Source organism: Chaetura pelagica, unplaced genomic scaffold, assembly GCF_000747805.2.
Source record: "Chaetura pelagica isolate M959 unplaced genomic scaffold, ChaPel_1.0 scaffold18, whole genome shotgun sequence".
In the NCBI taxonomy this organism is placed as follows: Eukaryota; Metazoa; Chordata; class Aves; order Apodiformes; family Apodidae; genus Chaetura; species Chaetura pelagica.
This window is the reverse complement of record NW_009954310.1, coordinates 2,274,734-2,299,865: the sequence shown is the minus strand read 5'-3', so window position 1 is coordinate 2,299,865 and position 25,132 is coordinate 2,274,734. Positions and strand designations below refer to the sequence as shown.

Sequence of the window (25,132 nt, the reverse complement as noted above, 5' to 3'; positions counted from 1 at the left end):
TCTTTTCAGGTATAAATTGTGAAGTTGTAGGGTAGAAGCAGTCAGTATAGAACTTTTGCTTGTAACTTGGCATATGAATATTGAGGGCAGCCTTGCCTTTGAAGTCCTGACAGAAGTGAGCAAGGCAAATAGTAGGATTTCAACTGTGGACTTCAGGAAAGAAGAGGTTTGGCTTTTTCAGGAATCTGCTTGGTAGGATCCCATGAGAGACTCCCTTGAGGACAAAGGGACCCAAGGGACCTGGTTGATCTACAAGACTAACCTCTTCAAAGCACCAGAACAGTCCCTTCCAACATGCAGAAAGAGGAGCAAGCATGGCAGAAGGCAGCATAGAAGAACAAAGAATTTATGACTAAGCTAAATGCAAAAAGAGTACACAGAGGGTGGAGGGTAGTGATCGGGGCTACCCAGAAGAGAGATGTTGCCAGAGTGTGCAAGTTTGGAGTTAGACCAGAGCTCAGGTGGAGCTGAAACCACTAAGGGATTAGAAGGGCTTTTGGAAGTACATCAACATGAAAATAAAAGCTGAATAAAAGTGTGCCTGCTGTTCAGTGGTGATTGCTGAACTTGATCTGTGGGAAGATTATGGAGAAAATCTTTCTGGACCCCCTTTCTGAGCACAGAAAAGGAGGTGATTTGAAACAGCCAGCATGGGTTTGCTAAAGGCAAATTGTGCCTAATCAGCATTATCTGCCTTTTATGATTGGATGACTGGCTCTGTGGACAAGGAGAGACCCGTGGATGTCATCTTGACTTAAGTAAGGCCTTTGACACACTCTTTTCTAGTATTCTTATAGTCATGTTTTTTAGGACAATTGGAGAAGTGGGCTGATAAGGTAGGTGGGTTGTTGCCTGGGCTGCTGGGCTCAGTGTCTGACTGGTGGACAGTTACTAATTTAGGGATATCCCTCAGCAATTTATCCTGGGGCCAGTGTTACTAAATGTCTTTATTAAAAACATGGTTGTTAAGGTGAGTGCTCACGTCATGCTGACAAAGAATACCAGATCAGAGAAAGTGGCTGATATTCTGGATGGCCAAGCTGCTATTTAGAGGGCCCTGGGCAACCTGGATAAACGGACAGACAGGAGCCTCATGAAGTTGAAAGAAAGCAAAGCTGAAATCCTGCATCTGGGGTAGGATAATTCCATGTTATCCCATCTGATACCTGGCTGAGAGCTGATAGGCTAGAAAGCAACTTGATTAAAAAAAAAAAAGGGATCTAGGGATGTGTTAGCAGTGCACCCTTGCTGTGAAGAAGGCCAGCTACCTCCTAGGTTGTTAGCAAGAGTGTAGCCAGTGGATCCAGAAGAATAGTTACTCCTCTCTAGTCAGCCGTTGAGGACTGCACCTGAGGCACTGTAGCCAATTTGGAGGTCAACAGTACAAAAAAGATACTGACATTCTGCAGTGAGTCCAGCAGATGCCAGAATAGGTAGTCAGGGGACTGGAGCACGTGGCAACATAGGAGAGAGGCACAGAGAACTGGGTTTGTTCAGCCTGGTGAAGAGAAGCAAGAGGTAGAGACCTTACCTCTGTACAGCTACCTTTTGGGAGGACCCAGAGAAGATGGAGCCAGACACTCTCTTTGGTGGTGCATGAGAATAAGATGAGAGGCAATGGACACAATTTGCAAGATTGAAAATTTCCATTAGATATAAGGATTTTAAAATATTATTTTTTTTTCAGTTGTGGGTGTGGTGAAGTACTAGAACAGGTTGGCTAGAGAAGCTGTCAAACTTTCATCCTTAAAGGTGTTGAAGAGTCAGCCAGGCAAATCCTTGATTAAACTGTTGGGCTGGGCTTGATGACCCCCTGTGGGTACCTTCCAGCCTGCATTATTTTATGATTGTGGCAACTACAGGGAGAGGAGAGCATAGAAATGTGTGAAACACTGAAAAAGCTGTCAGAGCAGTTAAAATGTTACAAAGACTCCAGTTCTTTAGGTCAGGATTATTGATAATAGTATTGGGTATAAAAAGAATACCCTCTATATTGCTGGCAAAGGCCATTGCTCCAGATGGCACACAACTGCAGATGTGTGCTTAGCCTACACAGTGTAGAACTATTCAAATATATGTCCAAATCTTCAGATCCTCATGTGATTCTCCAATCATTCATGCTTTATGTGATTTATTTTTTTTAACCTTAATTTATCCTTTACTGTTTGAAGTGCATGTTACAAGGGTAACTAGATTAAAAACTGGTTTTGTAGTAAATTTTTCCTTGCTCTCATTTTTAACTAGAACTTGGTACTGTTTGAAATAAATCGGTGTGTATATCTTACATATTTTCTTTGTTTTCTCTTTAGGAGATATCAAACATATTCTAGAAAATGAACTTCAGATTCCTGCATCTAAAATGCTGTTAAAGGGGTGGAAGACTGGAGATGTAGATGATAGTGTAAGTTTTCAACTGTGTTTTATTCAGTTAACTGCATTCATTCAGAGTTTCAAACAGCATCTGTGGGTGGGGATTACAAGGCAAGAATTGTGAGTTTGAAACAGTGTTAGATGTATTGGGTGGCATACAAGGAGCTCTTCAACCAAAGCATTGCAAAAAAAATCAGGACAAATCACTTTAGTTGTGTTGGTTTTGTATATAACGTGGCCCACCTACAAAATGTTAACAGTAAGTATAACTCAAAACAACATGTTTGGTATTGTAAATAAGTATAAATAATTAAAATAAATAAAAGAATACATGAAAATTGGTGAATGATTAATATTTATAATTTTTTTTCTCCCCCCAGACTGTTTTAAAAACTCTACACTTGCCAAAAAATAATAGTCTTTATGTTCTAACACCTGACCTGCCTCTTCCTTCTTCAAGTCATTCTGGGTGAGTCTTTTAGCCATGAACTCTGGTTGTTTGATTTGGTTTTGTATGGTTTTTATGAAGCTGCATGTATCTTTGCAGGAATTTGCAATCAGTAAATAAATACAAAGTGTTTCCTCTGCTCTAGCTGGGATAAACAACTGCAGCACCTCACTGTCGAAAGGAAGGTTGCTAAGTTTTTTAACAACCCTGGTGTGGTACATGAACCACTTAGGTACATACAGTATTTTACACCTCCCAGATGCCATGACTTTCACTTAACAAAAATGTAGTCCCTGTGGAAATAAATGGGAGCTGGCCTTTCTGAATTGTGTTGGTTCAGTCAAGGTAAAGGACTATAAATCATTGCCAGCAAATCAGAAATTTCTTTCTGAAGTTTTTGTTACATTATTTTATCCTATCTTCTTGGACTTTCAAAATGTATGTTGATAAGCTGAGTCATTCAATTCCTCTGAGCAGGGTATCTTGTATTAGTGCTTTGAATACTCAAAAAGTTCCCAGTGAGTGTTCTATGTCAGTGGTCATTGCTAAGGTTTGCAAATTAAATGTCACTTTAAGAAACATTACTTCTTTACTTTTAGAAAGTAATTTGCAATTACTTTGATTAGTTTGGCTTGTTTTCTTTCCTGCCTTTCCCTTTCTCAAAGGCAGACCTGGATGAGCTTTTTACCAGGAAAATGTTAATTTTTTTCGGTAGCCACTAGAGGGGGCCCAGGAATTGCGCCTGGAAGGGCCACGCTGTGTCGGACCCGGCCAAATTGAATGGCCATTAGAATCCAGTGCCTTCCAGCTGTCTGAAGAGGGAGTTGTTTTCCTGCTGTTGGAGTTGATAGGAGAGTATTCTACACATGCAGTTGTAGCACTGATGAGGGAAATTCTTTGAAAGCAAAAGAGATAAATAACTGGTTTTCTAATGACTGAAAGGGCTTCTTAAAATACTAAGAGGTACTTGTTCACATAACCGTGTAGTCTGTGGAGGAAATAAAGGTGCTGATGTGAATGATAAAAATAATAATAAAGGAAAGAAGTGTTTAGAGAGGGAATACTGGGACTGAAAGAGAGGGAGCAGCTCTGTGGTGAGCTGTATGTGGACTGTATGTACAAACAGGAGCTGTAGTCATCATGTGTGAGGACAATAAGCCATTATACTTAAGCTGCTGATTGAAGGACAGTGAAAATACTGTGGAAAACCACTGTAGATACTGATTGTTTGCTGGTTGATTGTTTTGTTTTTTTAAAATCGATTTCCAATTTCAAAATTTTCTACCTATGTATCTCTGTATATTGCAGTTTGAATGTTTTCAGTTCTGGAAAGAAAACTGGGGTCTGATGTATGTTGTTTATTGCAACTGCAATAAACTATATCACAACGAACTCTTAAAAAACAGTTCATAGGCTTTTTAGTTGGATGAATAGTTTTAAAAGAGCTTAACTTGCTAGTAAAATCACAGTGATCATTACCTTTACAGTTTATACTTGTTTCATAGGGGAGAATAGTTCTGGGTATTTTTAAGATAAAGTTGGTAGCTTTGAAATAGCAAATGATGATTAATTAGTGACTACTTAAACAAGGATAATTTGAAGGCTAGATCATCTCCCCAAAGTCATAAATTGTAGATGAAAGGAGAGGCTTGCCTCCAATTAAAGCATCAATGCAGATCAAAACACATCTAATTGAAGTAATGTACCAAACCCTGTTACACTGTTTACTGCCTATTGTCAGATCAATTATTATTCAGATTAGTTTGTTACCCACAATTTTTAAAAGCATGATGCTCACATCTATTATTAATGGATGTTAAGGAACTTTGCCTCTTGCTTTGTGAGTTCATCTGTTGTTTTCTTCAAATGCCTTCTATTTTGAACTAGAGATAAATACTCACCATTTGAATGCTTCTAGAAAGTGATACTTGAAAAGTCTTAGGTTTCAGTATGTGGTATTTTATGTACATGCCATTCTTAAAAGGAGCAATCTCATTGCAGCTCTGTAAACTGTAAGCTCTGTCCCAGTTTTTCAGACTAAGGAAGAGTGTTTGAAACATCCTTTCCCAACATACTGGTATGTAGGCGTTGAAGTTTATTGTGACAGACTCAATGGGCTTAACCCAGAAGTGACTTAAAACTACCATCTGAATGTAATGGCAAAGTGATCCTTCAGTTCAAACAAGTAAAAATCTCCTAGGGTATCTTTGTTCCTCAGTGGCATATCTAAACCTTTTATAGGTAATAGTGGCCCAGTGAATTATTACCTCATGCTAGTGAATTGCAGTGTAAAGATTAAATTTAAATGTCAAATACTACCTGTAGGGTTACATGTCCAGCTTCCACAGTTTCAGTTGTCAAAGCCATACTTACCTGTGCATGATACCTAGAACAACAGTGACGTGTTCTGGGAGCTGTGGATGTAATGAAACCTGATTTCTAATGAATTCCTGCCTCATCCCAATGGCTGCAGTAACTCAGTCCTCTTCCTCTGTGCTTCCCATGATCTTTGCCTACCTCTGACACTGCCTCCAGTTCTTCCTGTGCACTTTGTAGCACTGTTGTAATTTTTTCCCCCCCCTGAACAGACAGTCACCTGGCCTCTGTTCTCCAGGTGGTAGCTGAGTAATATTGAAGACCAGGAGACATCACATGCTGTAGGTAGTTCTGTAATCATTGGCTACGTGGTGGCTGGATTGAGTATAAAAATACTATGATTGTACTGCAGCCTTTTACTAAGGTGTGTAGTAGTTTGGGTCCCTTTCCTCTACCCAGTTGTTGATTTACACTCAGTCTTTAAGACCTTTGTAACACTTTGGAACTAGTGAGTATGTTCAAAAGTTACCAGATGGGACAGGTGAATGAGAAAAACATCATCTCCTTTGGAAGGCAGCCTTAAGAGGAAAGGTGCCAGAGAGTGTCCATCATTTAATTGTCCAAGAGGAGGAGTGAACCCTTCCACCAGCTCTGTCAGATTAGATTCTTCACTTCCTCAGAGTGACTTTCCTTCCCTTTGTTGCCTCGGGTGCTTCTTGAAAGTGGGCAATGCCCAGTTCAGGGAGAAGATTTTGGAGAATGCAATAGAGGGGAGCATCAAAACTGTAGGTGTGCAAGTCTGGCCACAGAGCTGGGTCACTCTGATCATCTCTTCTGTCTGTCTTACATGTTCTGGGATTCACTTTTTCTCAGTTTTTATTTCAGTTATCACTTTAATGAGTATAATGTATTTTATGCTTACACTTTTTTGCTAAATAACCAAAAGTCTTAGATACTTGATTATACCTGATGAATCACTGGAAGGTTCAAACCAGCTAAAAGCTATTTGACCAGGTCTATACCTTGACAATTATTATAAAGAATGTATTTTTTGCTAAGCAATTGTAATTTATTTAAAAATTGTAATAGTCTGTGTGGATAGGAATGAAAAGCCCCATCTTTGAAGTAATGGGTTCATATATTGCTGAGTATGTGTCAGATTGCTGAAGCAGACTGGTGGTTGTGGCACGGTGTCTTGTACACTATCAAATGTAGCAGAGTGTTAATTAAGAACGATATAACCCGCAACTACAATTATTAGTATTGTCTGTTTAGCTGGACAGGAGTAGTGTCTTGCTTTAGTTACTTTGAAAGCTTCAATAAGTATGGTAAGATTAATGTTTTATTTCCACATCTGCTCATGAGACAGTTTAAAAAGCCTGAAGTTTAAAATGCAATAGAATGTAAACAAAAGGGCTTTTGCTCATTTACATGTTAGCCAGATTTGCTAACTGATTGCTGTTTGAACCTAATCTACCACCTCCTGCTGCATTAGCTACAACAAACATTACATTTACATACTGATTTCTTATTTTGTTTTAATGTAAATAATCTGTAATTACAGTAAATTTGGACTTCTGTTGACATGAGCTTGTATAAATCTGTAAGTTTAAAATGGAAATGTTAATTACCCTGTGTCATACCTAGTTATATAAAATTCAGAGATTTTAGGGGGAATCTCTGTGTGAGAAAGATACTGGCTAATGGGAAATACTGAATGTATTTCATAAAGAAGTACACAGCTGAAATGAAAAGGAGCACTTGCTGGTGATTTTGGTTTCAAAGCTTAAAATATTACTGAAGTTTCAAAGAAAAATGCTATTAAAACCCCAAGTGTTACATCAGAAATAAAACATTAAGGCAGTAACTTAACAATAGATAAAGCCAATCTATTTTTTATAGTAATTGTTACAGAAAAAAACAAAAGCAGTAAAACTGAAGCTAAACATATGATAAATATCAATACTAATGCTATCTTGCTTCAGCATTGTGTAGACCGATTGAACAGTTGCTGTCCCCTAAGATCAGCATTATTTGCAGTTACACATTTTTACTAAGTATTGTTTCTATAATAAATTTATTAAACTTCTAATTTATAATTAGTTCTGTATTGAAATTTGAGTGGAGTAGCTAGTGAATAAATTCTTGCAAGACTCTTCATCAAGTTTTGATATAGTGAGTTTAGTGAAAAAATTTTTTTCCAACTTCCATTGCTTGAAATTTAAGTAACAAAGAGGAGCATTTTTGTTTGCATGTTGTAGTTTCAACCCCGTCTGAATCCTTGTGCATCACTGAGGTTTCTGTGTGTTGGGATAATGCCAATATCCAATTTTGTATAGGCAATCCATGTGAAATCCTAAACTGGTCCAAGCCTCTCTTGCTTGAACTGTTCAAAGCCATGAATGTGCTCAGGTCTGTTTTCTTTTGTCTGTTCTTGGACTTCTCTGGGTGTGGGCAAGTTTCTCTAATGGAAGATCAGTGCCCAAAAATACCCTCAAGTTCCCTGGCCTTCTGTGCTGAATAGTGTAATTCAGCTGAGGAAAACAAAGTGTAATGGCAGCACATAAGCTATCAGCAAATGCTTTTGCAACTAGGGTTTGCAGTAGGGGGGAAATATTGCTGATAAGAGTGGCCTACTTTTAATCCTATGTCTAGGATTTGATTTTTCTTTTCCCACTAATTAGTTCTCAGAGTAATTAAATTCTGTTAGCACTGATGTGGGACAAAAAAAAAAAAGAAAGAAAATCTGTCTTGACTTTAATGGGACCTGGGTTTTGGCCCTGATTTTATTTTGTTTTCCTTCTTTTAATGCAGATGTTTCATTTGGAGGACTGTAGGCAACTGGTAACAGTTGCAGAAAAATGAAACTGTTACAAACACTGAAGTAAAAATTTTAGAAAAGTGTATTGTGTTCAAAGTCAGTCTTCTAAATGCAGTTATGTGCACCTAAAAATAAATAAAAATCAGCTTACTGTCAGTGAGGAGTCTCCTTTACATAAACTTATTTCGTACATTTGTTCATAGCCTTAATGGCTGAAAATACAATTTTAGGGAAAGGCGTGTTTTGGAAGCAAGTAATTTGGGGTAATCTATGTTGCTAGAAGAGATGAGTGTGGGAGGGAAGTGACGTTGCTGGTTGTCCAGCCACATGTTCAAATGTTCACTGTCCTGCAGAGGAGAGCTGGGACACGCAGGGAGTCATTGGCACAGGTTGCCCATCAGATGTGCCATCAATTCTTCTTCCCACTGAGTTTATAAAGTATATGGTCCAGGTCTTATGGCTGTCAGACCATATGAGATTTTGATACAGGAGCTCAAAGGTTTGGGTCAGTAGACCATGGTATTTCTATGTAAGCAGAAGTAATGTTCCTCAGTTTACTATTTTTCTGAAGAAAAGGTGAATAATTAACCATACACTTTAATTGCAAACACTTTCAAAAACAATTTTAAAATCAACTTTTAGTTGTTTTTTTGTGGTGTTTTTTTTTTTTTCCACCCTGTTTAGTTTTCAGCCTCTTTGACTGTATTTGGCTATGAATATGGACTGAGAATTTACTTGTTAAGAGCATTCAGCTCGAGTTGTTCAGAATGCCAAAAGGTAGAGGTGTCAAAATTGTTAGTTACTTAAAAAACGGAGGCTTTATGTTTTAAGACACTTCATTTAAAATAACTGTGTTCAAAGAGTTATTTTTTCTTTTCTAAATACTCTCTCCTGTCACATTCAGATGAAATAGAGAAGTGGAAAACCTTTCCCAGGGACAGATACTTTTTATTAGAATACTGTATTTTGGATTGTACTGAAGTATCTTGCATACTTTGAGAGACTGAGGGTTTGATCAAACTAGGCTGTTTCATTCTATGTTTACATCAATTAGAGAATGAAAATGAGAGTCGAGCCTTATGTGATTCTGTATGGAATCCAGAGCCATTCACATATGCTGTCATACATGCTTTTGGAGTAACAAAATATATCATTCACCTCTAGTATTTGCTGAAAACAAATAAAAACTCAATCTGAAAAAGTTCCATAGGACATTTTAGTTATGGCGGTGCTGAACTTACTGTTAGCAATCCAAGTAGAGTTATCTTTGAAAACAGGTATACTCTCCAGGACTCTTCTCCCCCCCTTTTAAAGGACTGCTTAGTATTTTAAGATTTTTAAATGCTTTTTCTTACAAGATTTTGTGATAAATGCAGCTAGGTTCACGTTCAGCATAGATGGCTTCAGTTACATTCGCAGTGTCTCTCATGCACTTGATCATACCTAACATTGACAATGAGTTAAATTTATCTTTCATGTTACAAAGCCATAGAAGATGAGAAGTAGCACCTCATGATTTTGTTTTGTAGTATGTGATTATTGTGTTTAAGATGTCACAGAATCCAAATTAAGTTGCTGCTGAAGATATTTTTGTAAGGTAATTTTTCTTGAGATGTTAAAGCAAACTTTGCATCTCTTGCTAAAGCATCCAGTGAGTTTTGCATGGGTTCCTTAGCACCTGAGCAGCAAAACTGCAGCTCAGTAATTCCAACAGAAGGTAAAACTAACAATTCAAGACTCAAATAATCTAGCAGCCTTTGTCTTCTTGTATCTTAAGATACAACTGTGCTCATCTGTCTACAGAATGTGTCCTTTGTTGTTAAGCAGAATGGCATGTTGAAGTGTCATGGAGCAGTGAAGATGTGAAGGAAAAAAAACCAACTTACTGTCATTCTTTTAAGAGTATGTGATTAAAAAAAAATGGAATAAGCCAAATTTAATTCCATATGCTGTTGAGCAAGTCAAGTCTGTGTAAATACTGTTTAGAAATCCAAGCTATGTTACAATGTTGCTGCAGTTTTGTAGCCCCTGCAAGATTGTACACAGCTGTAATTGAAGTGTGCAACACAAGTCCTGCTTTCTATCTTGAAAAGTAGATAGCTGCATCATTTTGCACCTAATTAAGCAAACAGGGTGCTGTTTTAACATCCAGATGTTTTGTTACCAGGAAAATAAAGCAAGTTTGTGGCAAGATTAACATATAGTTGACCTGTTTGATCTGTATTTCAAGATTATTTTTTCAAATTTCTATGATTAAAGATGTTTTAATGTACATTTAAAACAATTTGAGCAGAACTAACTTTCCTAAATGCTCAGTACCCACATGAGAAATTTTGCTGTGGTTAGTTTTCCAGTTCTAATTAGCTGGGTTTATGTGCTTTGAATGAAGCTGAGCGGAAGAATTTCCATTTGGTTTATGCATCAGGTAACCCTAGAGAAGTGAGAGCATGCTTTGCCTTGTTCTACTTACCATCAGTTTTTAATGTGCATTGTAGCTTGATATTTTGTCTGGTCATCAATATGCTTACAAGCCTGGTATTAATGGTATTGTGAGTGCTAAATATACCCGATGTTTGTGAAGATAATGTGACTCTCTCCATTTTGAGAATACTTAACATTAGAAGAGCTTTAAAGGCTGCAGTCACCTTATTAAGGAAGGAGTTCAGGAATGGCCTTTGGTCATTCTCAGCATGCTTCCTTGCATTTAAGAGTGAAAAGAGAGATGATAATGTTGTGCCTGGACTTGTCCATGTAGAGTTTAGGGTACCCTGGGGTTTTTGCATCTAACTGTAAAACAAGCTATAACATGCTTATCCCTGATTTTCTTGTTTTTCTTTCAACCATTTCAGGGCCCTGCAGGAGTCATTAAATCAAAACTTCATGCTGATTGTCACCCATCGAGAAGTCCAGCGGGAGTACAACCTCAACTTCTCAGGAAGCAGTACCATTCAGGAGGTGAGTGCTGTTTCACAGCTGAAGAATAAATGTAGCTCATTATAGCTAATGCCAAGCTCTGTTAGCGAGGGTTTACACGGTCCTGATGGATATTCCTTTATTTTATTAGTCTTTTTTTGAATTCATCAACTGGGTCACCAAGATTGCTGTAATTTGATTAAAAAAATCGGCCAAAAAAGGTTTTCTATTAAATTATACAGAAAAAATGTTTCATTTTTGCCATGTAGTAGCAAAACATACGAGCAGTGTTTGTTGAGTAACTCTAAATTGGTGATGAAAAGCAGTTACTCAAATTACAATTAATCTTTAAGCCATTTGAAGCTCCCTGTCTTCCCTTCTTTCAACCAGCTCCATCCCCATTTTGTGGGCACCTCTGCCATTCCTGATTGCTATTGCAGTGTTGTGGTGGTTACTGGCTTGGTAGCCAAATGGTTTTGTGTATAATGGACAGCACTGGTGTTCTGTGGAATGGCCAGCAAGGGGTGATATTGTAGAGAACTTTGTCAGAATTCAGTCCTATAGGAACAAATATCTAGTATGACTCCACATTCTCTGAATTGAGAGCACACAATTCTTGGATGTTTTTAAAACTCCTTTCTAAAGCCAAAGGTTGTTGTTTAGTGCTCCCTGGTATGTCTATTATCCAATGTTTTGGATGTTATTTCCAGTAACTTCTGGAAACATGACAAACAATCTGGAAATGTGAGTCTTCAGAATTCACATGACAAAATATTAAGGTTAAATGTTTGCTTTTCAAATTAAATGTACGTTTGCTATAGATCTGACACCTCTCTGTCTTTTAGGGTTGAACAGATTTTACTGAAGTTTTTTGTGTCACGTACTGACGTGCAGAATGATCTTAAGTTCCATAATATTAGCTATAGGAGCAATATTTCATACAATGAGAAACGAGCATTAACTGCTTTCAGTGTGAATCCTATTATTCTTAAGGTCTAAATCCTGATTTTTCCCCTCTGTGATAGCCTGTTTTCTGCTTTACCTTTTAAAATCTATTATAGTAAGTTCTTGAGTTTTGTGGGTTTTTTTAACAAATGTATTTAAATCAGCTTGTTTCTTGAGGGGACCCTTCACAATTAAAAAGAATTTTAATATTTATAGAAATGAGTTATCAGAATATTTGTTTTTAATTAAAAAATGTCAAGATTCTAAAAGAAAACATAGATACAAATTGTTTCTTTTTTATCTATGCTGTTTCAATTACTACATTGTTGATGGGTCTCATCTGGCTTAAAGGAAGCAGAATCTGTGACAGTGCATGGGAATCAAGGCTGCTGTTACATGCACTGAAGTTTTCTTGTTAGTTGGTAATGTCAGGTTACAGGCAACATGTTAAGATAAAAAGTCAGTGTAATTAAAAAATAAATTATTTTCCCTGTTAAAGAACCAAAAAAAAACCAAACACCAAACCCCTACCCCTCATAACCAGCAGGAGCATCAAAGCTTTCTTTGCCTTTCTGTCTGGTATGTAAGTATGACATCCAATTGAGTGTATAAAATCAGGAAGACCATTTCAGAGGCTAAAACAAAAAGAGAACCCCTGCCCTTCTCGTGCAGCTGATGCTGAACAGGTGAATATGCCTGACTGTGCAAAGTCTCATGAAAATCACTGGGGATTTGGGTGAGGGAAAAGGGTCGACGAACATTTGTCTAATTATAGAAAACAGGCACTGTTTTGTATGTTAACTCCCTAATGGCTTTTTAATTTATTTTTTTTCTTTTAACATAGAGTGAGCATTGTAACAACTGATTGAATCTAGTTGGTTTGTGCAATTTGGAGGCATTAATGCCTTTCTTTCTCTTTTCTCCCCTGTCTGTCTCCTCTCCAGGGACTCTCAGATATTTTTTTCCTTCACTTTCTTGTTCACGCTTTAAGCAAATTAATAGTTTACTTTCCTTCTGGTATATTTTTGTAGTCGGGGAAAAGCTGCCTGTTGCAGTTGCTAACCACAAGAGGGCAGGAAGGACTATTCAATTATTACCTAAAAATGCTGTTCAGTGTTTTCAAATTAGCTTCTGGTATATTAACAAAAAGGAGTATAATGGCCAAGTTATTGTTTGATTTACGGATAATTGGCATATTGCGGGGAGGAGACTTAATTTCACCCTTTTAAATTAAACAGGGAGATTTAAAAAGACATAAAATATTCATTAATGTTCAGTGATTATAAAGCAGTGGCATATATTTATTCTACCTTTATTACTGTTTCGATGGGAAAATACTGCAAATATTTCAGAAATCGACTTGGCGATACTGACAAGTTGAAATGTTTAAGCAGTGTTAATGCAATCCACTCACACCTTCTATCCTATGCAGAAAGATTCAAAATGACTACATCAATTATTAAAAGAAAGATTTAAAATTCTAGAAATGTTCTCCTGCTTGCCACACTTGGGTGCAACTGTCTATCCAGGGCTAGTTGTTTAGTTTGGTGTTATTATTAGTACTGCGGATTTAAGGAATAGATATTTTTTTCCAAGTGTCTCAAAAACCCCACAAAACACCACAGCAAAACCCCAACCCTACCATCCTTTCAAAACTGTCAGGAATATTTTGCAGTGGATAAAATGCAAAAATCCAGTGAGCTCTCAGCTCTGCTTTTCTAAACTATATTGCTTCAGTTCTCTGTATCTTTTTTTTTTTACTGCTTAGAATTAATGTTGAATAGTAAAAATATTTGGATGAATTGTTATTTCAAAGAAATTGTGGAATTTAATGGGCAAACAACTTGACAGAGCCTGAAGCACAGTGCTTGTGTCTCCTTCCACAATTGCTTGCAAATTAATTCAATAGGTGGTGCTTGAAAATGCTGCTTTTTAAAGAAAAATGCTTTGTCTACATCTTCAACTACTTACGTATTAAAATTTAATATGCAGATTTAAAAATACATTATATATACAATAAGGTACATTCACTTATATTGATGTGGGGTTATGAGCTTATAGGGATTCTTCAGAAATTAAATAAAAAAATAAACCAAACTTGTCCAAAATCCTGGCTTTTGGATTTTGGTGGTGTTTTTTTTTTTTTTTGTGAGTCGGACAGGGAACTTGTTAACTTGGAAAGTTAATTATAATGTGTGGTCTAAATTGCAAATTAATCTGTGTCACAGTTTTCTGACATCTGTTTGCTCTTGTAAAATTGCAGTATTAATTTAATTCTGGGCAGATACTGTTCAGGGAAATATCATGATTATCTGAGAAATACATTTTTCTGTGAGACCCGTTACAGTGGAAATGAGTAGGTTTTGTGCCGTTTAAGAGACTGTAAATTAATAAATTTCCAATGTATTATATGTTTAACTAAGGACAATTCTAATGAATTGTAATACTTCCAAGACTAAAAGGAGTTTTGTGTCTGAATACCTCCTCTTTATTTTGGTAAGATAATTTGTAGAGGCTATCTGTAATTAGAGTGAGAGAATTTTTAACTTTGGATTTGAGAAGATAATGAGCTAAATTATTATAAGGCATCGCCACGTTCAACATAATTTGCTTTCTGTTTGTTCTTACAATCTTGTTCTCCTTTAGAATGGAACATTTCTACTACTTTTCATTTTTGCAAGTTGTAGTTACGTTATTTGTTGGAAACAAAGGACAGGAATATTAAAATGTTTCATGGAAAGCAAGTTTGTGTTCTAGTTTCTGAAGAACCTTTTGAATTAGAGCTCTTGTCATAATAGCTTACTCAATACTTTTTTAAGTCAGTGACATAGGAAACAAAAAAAATTAACAAACTGGATAACTCTGTTAAAAAAAAAGGTGTCTGCATTTGTCTGTTTTATTTTTGGGATAGAGTTTGAAGCCTTTTTGTGATCCCTGTGTTCAGGATTACAGAAGTATCCAGTGCGTACAAGCTGTGGTTGATAAAGGGTGGATGAGTTAAATGTGCAGAAACCTCTGGCCTCCTGTAGATTACTGATTATCTTTTGTAACTACTGGAGATTCCAGTTTGAGAATACTAGGTGAAGCATGTACCAGGCATTGTAATTCCTGGTGAAACATAAAATCTGTGTAAACAATGCAAAGAAGACGAGTCCCTAAATACTGGTTGCCTTTGTGTAGCTGCATCTGCTCTTTATTCCCTTCCTTTAGCCAATAACCTAACGGGAAGCTGGCTGCTTAGCATCCCTGTCACCTGTGATAGGTAATATATTTGTTCTTTGTTCCCTACAGACTTACTGACTAAGGTGGCATATGAAAAGCAATGTATCCAATAGCACTCCAGGCTGGAGGAGGAACTATTTGTGCATACAACTGCCTGAGTTAGAGAAACTATAAATTCTCTGTTTACAGACCCCAATGATAGTTTGAAGTCCTTTGCGCTGAATTTTTAAACACATTTTGATAAGTGGATGAATGTGAAACAAGAGACAAATCCACCATTTTTATAAACATGTAGGCAGAAACCTTATTTAAAAGGCCTATATATATATTTAAATATAGGTAAACAGATTAATTACCTTCAGTATGCAGAAAAATAATCCAGCAGAAGATGGTGTAGATTTTTCAGGTTCAATTTTCAGTATCTCTACAAAATATTTTCAATTCCAGTTGTTGGGTTAGATCATCCACAGTATAGGTCAGGCATTGGCATGGGCACACAAAACTTTGTATATAAGGACTGTGTTCGTTTTTTGTTTTTAAAGTCATAGCAAAGTAATTAGGATAAAATACATTTGCCAGAGATCAGAATACGGGCATGTCCTAAGGTTGTAGGTACATTAACAGTTTCAGAGGACTGTGTTCGTTTTTTGTTTTTAAAGTCATAGCAAAGTAATTAGGATAAAATACATTTGCCAGAGATCAGAATACGGGCATGTCCTAAGGTTGTAGGTACATTAACAGTTTCAGAAACAGTTGTGTTATGTTTTGAGTTTTTTTTTTCACTGGATTCAAATTGTTGAAAACTATTCTTATGCTAATAAAAATCAACAACTAACACTTTTTGGTGTTTAATAGGAGGTGCCCAAACATTCTATAGTATTGTTTGATTATTCTCTTTGTATCAGAGAAGCTAGAAAAATACGCTGTTGCTTTACTACTGTATGTGGGACATACGTTCTTTTTGTGAAATTTAAACATTTTGTTCACTTCTTAAAGAAATTGTCATGTAGAAATTATATTCCATTTATAACGACCTAACAACAGTATACATAATTTAAACATCTATCACTGTCACAGCTTCGGTGTTCTCTAGTGGTAAATGAGTAGCAGCTACTAAGCTAGGTTTTGACTTTTTAAACAAGGAGAGAAAAATCTGTTTTTATAAAGCTAAATTGACTTCCTGTTTTGGGTTTGTGTTTTTTGCCTTTCTTGTAAAAGAAAACCAGCACATTGCCAGACTAAAATGTATTTGTTGAAAGAAATCCTCAATAAACTACTTGTGAATGGTCATGTGTTAGGCATTATATGAAAAGGAAGCTCCTTGGGAAATAAAGAGAAAATACCTTTTATGTACTTGTTCAAAGTGATAGCTTTATTAGGTACTTAAAATATCTTAATATCTGGCTGTAGAGATCTGCTTTGAATAGATCATATTGATAAATAACCATTATTCTTTTTCTTTTTGTGCAATAGAAACGGCAATAAGAGATAAAGGAAGGGAGCTCTTTGCTCCTCTATTAATTATGACCCTTATATATTCCCGGCAGAATATGTTTCATAACCTGTAATTTGGTTTTGGTGGGTTTGGACGTGCATATCATTAAAGAAACAATCTTCAGTTATCAAAAACTAGTAAACATGGACATTTTTATATGCAAGAAAAGGCAGAGAGTAAATAATTGCACTGGTGACCAATACTGTAATAATCCTGTTTTACAATATGCACTTGACAGGTTGTAATAGTGCTAATTGAAGAGACTAATTCACACTTGCTTCATTCTATTCAAAGGCAAAATCAGCAGCTTGTTTTGCTTTTGACCAGATGGTCCTGATGAACACCTACTGTGCACTTTAAGTGCTTTACTAGAATTACAAAGGCTGGGGGCTGCGTCCGACTCAAAATGATTTGAGAAGAGAAAAAAACCTCGCTGCTCAATGGATTTGGTGCAACTAAATTAATTCTAGTGGACCCATTACACATTGAGCCCCCTTTTCAAAGTGCTGAGCCTCCTCGTTTGTTCTGTAGCAATGAGAAAGTGAAAGGCAGATTACTGCAAACAGAAATAAAAAAAAGTGCTGTGAAAAGGAGAAAAGAGGCCTTGAAGCCTTTTCATATCATTTGGGTTTTTCAAGTGCGTTATTTTTGGGGAGGGTGGATGTATGAAAAGCCAATTGGAGTTTTTTTTGTTTTAAAGTGCGCTATTTAAGTACTATGAATATAAAAGCAAGAGCAACAGTTGACTGAGTTTACTGTGGTAAAGCTTTGTGTCCAAGGATGAATCAAATTCATTATAGTCAATGCTTTGTATTTTCATATGAATGTAGGGTTAGTTTCACAAGACTGTGTCTGTTTAGGATAATTATAATTTAATATTTTCCTTTCATAAAGTTATCACTGTAGATCTCTAAAATTTGCTGAAAGCAAGGTTTATTCTTGAATCAATTTAGAAGCACCCAGAGAATTTAAAACTCCTAAGGAAGCTGTTTGATTTCCAGGAGAAGGCGAGGCATGTTCCAATAGCTTGGAAGCATAGATTATTATAACTAATTAGAAGTCACACATCTGTTAGCTTTCGATTTGTCAGCACTTGTATTTTGGTGTGTATGTTTGTATCTCCCTTCTTCCTTCCTGGCGTTTTCTGTCTCTGTTACACTCCACTCGTAAGCATTGCTGGATTTGAGAGAAACTCTCAAAGGATAAGGATCAATTTATTTGAATTTGAAAGTAATGAGGAGTCATTGTTATAATTTTCGTTATAGGTTCGGCTCTGTAAATGCTCAGTCATGTGAGTTGTCCTTATTTTAGAAGTAATCATGTTGAATTGAACGGATTTGCTCTTGTAATTTAAGGATGCTAAGGATTTTGGGGATCAAGACCTAATTTAAAACCCTGAATTTTTTAAAAGCTGCAATTAAAACCATCGCTTGCCATTCTGATGTTGAATATTTGCTATGTTTTACTTTTGGGGTGGAGAATTTTCATGCAAGGCTTCTATCATAATGCTAGCTATTAAAAAGGTGTTAGCATGAAATGACAAGAGAACCTAAGCAGCTTTGTGAACATATTAAACAGCGATGTCCCTAGTTCCTGTGCTGTTTAAAGTGGGGAAGCTGTACTCTGTAGCTAAATAGCATTGCATTGCTATCTGTAGAAATTAGATTTTGTTCAATCTTACATGAAAAATTAAAGTTAGCAATTTTTTTTTTTGCAATAAAATAATAATTTACAGCTTGTAAATTAAAGAGTACCAGAGCGTGGTTCCACCTTTCTGTCTTATGTGAACCATAATATGATCACTTCTGTTACTGCACGATATACACTTATTTTCAGAAAACAACATTCGTTGAATTGCTGATTTGTTTTCAAACAATGAAATTTGTATTTGTGCAAATTACAGTAGGCACAGTGTTCTCTCATGTTTTCTCATCAAACAACCCAATTATACTTATAAATAGTGAGGTGCTAATGAACTGTTGTTCTGGAAAAGTAGTTGTGTTGTTGTTTTTTTTTAGTGTGTTGTTTTTTTTTAAGTTGAGTATGAAACGAAACACTTCACAATTTTAGAGTGCTTGCTTGGTGAAAAAATACTTGAAAATATTGTACCTCTGTAAATCATGTTGGTGCTATCACTCTTAAATACACAACAGAAGCTAATCTGAAAACGCCATCGGTTCATACAGAGCGCAACTGGATTCTTCACATGTAAATTGCCCACTTAATTGGGAACTGATGATTTGCTTTTATTCACTGAGTTATAGAAGTTTTTTCAGTAGGAGTCTGTATTTTGGTTTCAAGTTTTATTGTATTGGTGTAGTAGAAAGAGGAAAATTTTAGGGGAGTTGCAGTGAGGAAAATATTTAGCGTAGTAGTTGTGGAGACGTGACCCCAAAGTGATCAACAGTATCTTAGCAGCAGTGTAATGATTAGTGCTTTGTAATTACTATGAAAGAAAACACTCAGTTGCTGTTGCAAATGTGAATGAATAACATTTGTCTCTGCCCAGTCCATAACTTTGTAGTGAAACTGAGTGCTGTCTTTTTAGTAAACCCATTTCTTATGATTTTTTGTTTATATTCCTATGTATGTGTGAAACATGAACTTGAAAAGTTATTTGGGTTTTTAATGAAGAGTCATGGGCATAAATTGAAGAGCCTTGCACTCATTTAAAAGATAAGACGGCCTCATAATCACCCTCAAGAAATCCCTGTTACTGTTTTTAAAAAGGGTTATAGAAGCTCTCAGCAAACATTTGCAATAAGTGGCAAAATTTATGCCTTGCTTTGTGATAGTTGCGTGACCAGACAGTGGGGTATAGGATTGTTTTAAGGTTTTTACAGCTGCAGGCAAAAAGCATCTGTTCCTAGAAAAGCCTTCATTGTTTAATTTTGACACTGACTTTTCCATGCTGCTTGTACCAGTCTCTGGATTAGGTGCCACCAAGATAAAATTTGTTTTAAGTTGCTCCCAAATGCAGCTGTCACTATACATGGCCTTGTAGCTTAGGCAAAGTAGACATAATCAAAACAAGCATTTTTGTACCAGGTCATCTTGGGAAGCTGGAAAGGCTCAGAGCAGGAATTTTGACAATATTGTATCTTGTGAGTAGCTAGGCTATTAGCTTTTGTGTTTGTTTAATAATTCCTCTGGTGGTCACTGAAGTATATGCCTGCCTCAGAAACAATGGAAGAAAGGGATTTTTTTAAACTGCACTGCATTTTCTTTTACATGTAATATATATTGTATTTATTTTGGTGGAGCAGTGACTGTGATACTAAATTACACACACTATTGTGTTTCTTTATCTCTACAGCGAAATGGAATGATTTTCAAAAATCAGGGGAAACTGACATTTTTGAAAGAGCTTCCATTTCTTTCCTTCAAAGTTTCCAGTGAATTAAAAATGAAAGAGCACTTCATTTTATGTATCCCAGAGTTGTGTTAATTTCTACCCAGCTGGTCTAAAATGATTGATACAAAGCCAAATTTTTGGCTGCCTGCATTACAAAGTCTGTAATTTGCTAATGAATTATGAGAATAATCTTTCATCATACATGAAAGATTTAGGCAAACAATTTACTAACTATATAGGTTGATCACAATTTTTGGGTTTGTACCAAGCCTAAAATCTACTTTGTCTGCTAATCTAAACAGGGAAAGATAAAGTGAGCTTACTCTTACCTTGTTTTGACAGCAGCATTGCTGGAAGGTATGTGGGGATCATGGTGCACAGCAGAAATGATACCAGCTTGTAGTGTAAAACTTCCTATTTAATGTGTATACAAATCAAACCACCCAGTCTCCAACTAGTGAAGCAGATGGCACAATAAGGTTGTTTGAGACTGCATCCACTGTTGTAGGGACATGGAAGTAAATGAAAACAAGCTAGAGATGTTTCTCAAGTTAAACCTCCTCTGGGTATGGTGTGGACAAACTGTTTGAACCATAGCTAGACAAAGCCATAGGAGCAAACTAGGCTTAAAAAAATGGAAAAGAAAACAAAATAGTCCAGAAGAGGGGAAACTGCCACAAGGTCCTGTCAACCTAAGCAGAGTTTGTAGTTACCTGCATATCATATCAGTAAACAGTTGGTCTTGATCACTTTAAGGACCTTCTGAGGACAGTGTTCACAGCAGGACATAAGCTCAGTGTAAGCAGGTGTCTTCCTATACAAAATCTGCTCATTTTTTGTTATCTCGGGGAGCAGATCCTTCTGACCTAAGGTTACTTCCCAGCCCTGCAGAACTTGCTTCTCTGTTGGGTATTTTACTTTTCCAATAGTGAGCAACACAGAAAAAAACGACAGGAGCTTTCTGTTCAGTGTCCTCTGACTTCTCTTTTTCAAATAGCCTTGATAATTTTTCTGCTCCTCTCAAGCTCAGTTTACTGGATTTAAGTGGACATAATTTTGATGTCCACCCTAGAAAAACAACGAATGAATCAAAAAACCCCACAAGACCTAACACATATATCTAGTGCAGCCATTATTGTTTGGATGAAACTGTTGACTTCAGTGGTTTCTGGCTTGATGTGCTTCTCTTCAGACTAAATATCTCTGCAGTTTCTTCCAGGAGAAACAGACAAAGTTATTATGTTGTTCTCAAATTTATTTTACCCATTTCTGGTAGCAGGCCACCTTTTACTGAACTCAGCAACTCCAAACCAGTAAGTCTTTCTTAAGAAACATAGTGAGTTATGTTTGTGTCCCATTATTTTCTCTGTAACCATAGGCTGAAATTCAGTTCAACATCTCCCATCCATCCCTTGCATTTGTACTTACAAAAATTCCTCTTTTAAGAAGGACTTATTCCTGAATAATTCAAAAGTGGGGAGTGTAAGAAGTGCTTAGATTAATCTGGGGAGTATTTTTTGTGTTGACAATTTCACCTACGACTAACGTCTCTTTCTTCCACTCTGCTTAGAAGGTGTAGGCTCTTTTTTTATTATTCTGGGCATTGACATTGGGCTGGCAAAGAAAAGACTGGACTGCAGCTGAGTGCTATGGCCAGGACTAAGACAAACAAAATGGAGAAGCTCTGATGTTGACAAAAACAGATAGAGGATACTTTTTTGTAGTAGAAAACAGTAAAGTGCAACTTCTCTCCCTGATACAAAAGATAAACTGTCAAGTCAAGCAGGTCCATGTTAATATTTCAAGGTTGGGTCTTATGAGGCCAATGAAAAATATGGAAGTTCTCTAGAGCATTCTGGGTGGGATGAAAATTTCTTTTTTTGATGTAAGGAGAGTAGTAGACTGAGATGAAACCAGAATTGCCATGGAGATGTCTTTTTTTTCTCCTTAAATCTTCCCACGGAATGTTAAGTTGTAGTTCACAGGTGTGTCAACATTAGTGCGCAGGACAGGGCAACAGGAGGTCTGCATGGAAAGCCAGTTGGTGGTGAGGATCTAACATCCATGCTATTTGTTTCTGGCATTCTACTAGCAACCATTTCTAGTCTGGTCCTGTGGATAGAGTGGTTTTTAGTGGTTGAAATGTAAAAAATGTGCATCTTCTGTTTTAGTTTAATCCTAATGGTATTTGGTCTGCGTGCTCTGAGACCCCTCCATCATACAAGCTCAAGTACAGTAGGTCAGGTAGGTGGGAGACTGAAGATCAGGAGTTCATTTCTGAAGTGAAACTCTAATGCCTTTCTGTCCTACAAGGGCTGCATCTGCCTCAGTCCTTTGGTGCAAAACAGTATTTTCAAAAGTTACACCATTGGCAAACAAACCTTCTCCATTGTAGCAGAAACACTGTCATAAGCAGGGGTGGTCAAATTCTTCTTGAATGAGAACAAATAAATGAAAGATGAAGTGAAAAGTGCACCTTCTGGGTGTTTTCAGCTCACTGCAGATTAGCCATGCAAAGAATCCACATGAGCAGCAAGCCAAACCTTTTGAGGACCCAAAAAGGAATAGGTTTCCTTAGAGGAGTGTGTTAGCATGGTGTGTCTTTCAGTTTTTTCTTAAGATCAGTTTGAAGTGAGAAGCAATAAAACTCAAACATTAAATGTTTCCTCTGAAAGATAAATGCAGACTGTTTGAAGTAGTGGTTAATTTTAGAGTGCAGTCTGAAATAAGCAACTGTCATCTGAAGACACTGGTATCAGAGGAGAACTGCAAATCCAGTTTCTGTTCTCTTTTGGGGTCTTTTGCCTTATGTCATTATAGGTCAGATCTAAGATTCTTCAGTTTTGACTTACAAAAGCTGACAATCACTCATCTGTATTTTCTGCTCTGTAGGTTGTTTTGCTTGTTTAGTAAACTATGTCTGTTTCTCCTTTTTATATTCCTTTAAAGAATTTATTTTCTTCTGTTTCTTTTTTTCTGCTAGTCGACATGCATGTTTTCTTTCATGTTCCTGCCTTTTGTCTTCTAGTTTATTGATTCTTGCAGTTTTTAAAGGAAAAACTTTGAAGAATTTAATAATTGTTGCTTGTTTAAAAAAAAAAAATGGATGTGGCTTTTCTGGCTTAACTTTTCTAAATACAGTTTTCTCCTTAGAGTGCAGAAAAACATACTGTAGAGCAGAAACTTTTAAATTATATTATATATATATTATTTATACTTATTTTCTGCAATCCGGTCTGTCAAGTATGTTGAATAACACTTGATAACTGTTCTTGTGTGGAGGGAATTACTGAGGACAATGCTTGCATGTTAGCTTTTCAGAGACTAAATTTTAGCATTACATGAATATCAAATGAGATTTTTTTCCATCTACTAACTTTGTATTCTTGGTGTTAACTTCCATAGTTCAATGAAGTCACAGTTTCCTAGGATTCAGAAAATAAGTATTTTTACATTTTTGGTGTCTTTTTGCTGATTTATACCCTGAATTTGCATAATTGTGAGTATCCTGGTGGGTTCAGAGGAGGAGCTGTTGGTATGGATCTGTAAAACAGTTGTTTTATTAACATCAACCCGGGAAAAAACCAGGCAGAATAGCTGAATATGGAAATGAGCAGCTTGTGATGCTATAACTTGTCAAACAATCATTGATGCAGTATAGCTGAGCAAACTGTTTCAGTGTGTGCATATACAGTAGGTATTTCTCTCCAAATTAATATTTGCATTTGAAATATGTGTGTAGTGCAAATAGATGAGAAGTATATAACAATTAATAATATTTTGTGTTTGATGTTTGCATGTTCTGTGCTTTGCATTTTAATTTGTAATGTTATCTACTTCTTTAATAATCTTGAATTAGTGCTCCAAATGTATTGATTCAAAGGGATTTATCACTTAGCTGTTAAGGTTTGACAGACGTGTGCTTGAAATAGGTTGGGTTTGGTCAGTAGTTAACTGGCATTTTTTGAGGTTGCCATTTTGTTCTTAAAAATCTTAGGACATTTAAATACTCCTTTATGAATGTTTCCCAGTTGTAGTGATGAGAAAGGGAATGCAACATTGATTTAGTAGTTTTTTCCAACTTAGAAGTGCACTGTGGAAAAAACACTGCATAGTTTTAAAGTGTAGGTGGTGTTCTAAGCTGATCTAGTTAAACCAACATGTACTGCTGTGTGAATATTCTTATTTCTCTTAAGGGCAGCTTGTTCCATTTGAACATAAACAGAGGAGGAATTAGATGAAATTAAAGCAAAGGAAGGCCTTGTCTTTGGTGGGGAAAAGAAAATTAATTTCAACCTGTGTTAATCACTACATGACAAATAAGTCAAAGTAAGACAATATACAAACCACAGACATACACATGCATCTAGTAGAGGGCAAAACTTTGGTTCCCACCAGAGTCCCACCTTCACTGTGCAAGCAAGTAGAAGCTACAGTCCACACTAAAACCAGCTCTGCTGATTGTAAAGGAATAAAGCAACAGCAAGTACTGTAGTCCTGAATGTGGAACATTCAAGAAACCTCATGAGCACACCCTACGGGCAGTAGTGTAATGAGCTTTAAGTTTTCCCTCTGAAGTGGCATGTTCAGGTATATGAAGAAGGACTTTGAGAACATTTTGCAGTCTCTCTATTTTATGTAACAAAAAAATACTACCTTTATAATAATATTGAGTTTAAAAAAAAAGTGTGGCACATTCTTCAAGGTCTTTAGGGTGCCCTTCCTGGATTTCTCTCCATGAGGACTTTCTTGTTCAGCCAGAAGGTGTCCTTTGGCTTTGGTTGATTTAATAGACACACACACACAAAAAAAGTTTATCAGCCTTTTTGAAAGCTCTTTCTCAATTCCATGTATTTTTTGTTCTCCCATTTGTGAATCAAGCCTAACTTAGTGCAATGCAGTTCAAATAAGGAAAAAAAGTCAGGTTTGTACTCCCTGCTTTGGCTGTGTTGTGATTCAAGTGCAGTGTTATATCAGAAAGTCTGGGAAGTTCAGTGTTCATGTTCATCATAAATAAAAATTCGTTGACACTTAATTTGTGTAAATGTGTTATCCATGTTCTACGACTGCTAAAATAATGACTTGGGTAATTTCTTCTTATTTTATTAGTTCTTTGTTCCATTTAATGATAAATGTCACTGTTATCCAATAAACGTGGGAATACTCTACTGTATCACAAAGTTCATGGTGTTCTGGAGGAGTTCAGTGTTGCAGCAGTTGTTCTGTGATCTTAAGCAAAGGAGTGAG

At 36.4% G+C, this 25,132-nt stretch overlaps 1 protein-coding gene across 1 annotated transcript in view; it reads left to right on the top strand.

The window, feature by feature from the left end:
* Window positions 1-25,132, top strand: part of FAF1 (Fas (TNFRSF6) associated factor 1) — a 155,449-nt gene that overhangs the window by 36,240 nt on the left and 94,077 nt on the right. The window contains exons 5-7 of the mRNA XM_010004033.1: window positions 2,310-2,401; window positions 2,751-2,839; window positions 10,805-10,910. Coding sequence (XP_010002335.1) covers window positions 2,310-2,401; window positions 2,751-2,839; window positions 10,805-10,910 — 287 coding nt within the window. The remainder of the gene's footprint in view (window positions 1-2,309; window positions 2,402-2,750; window positions 2,840-10,804; window positions 10,911-25,132) is intronic.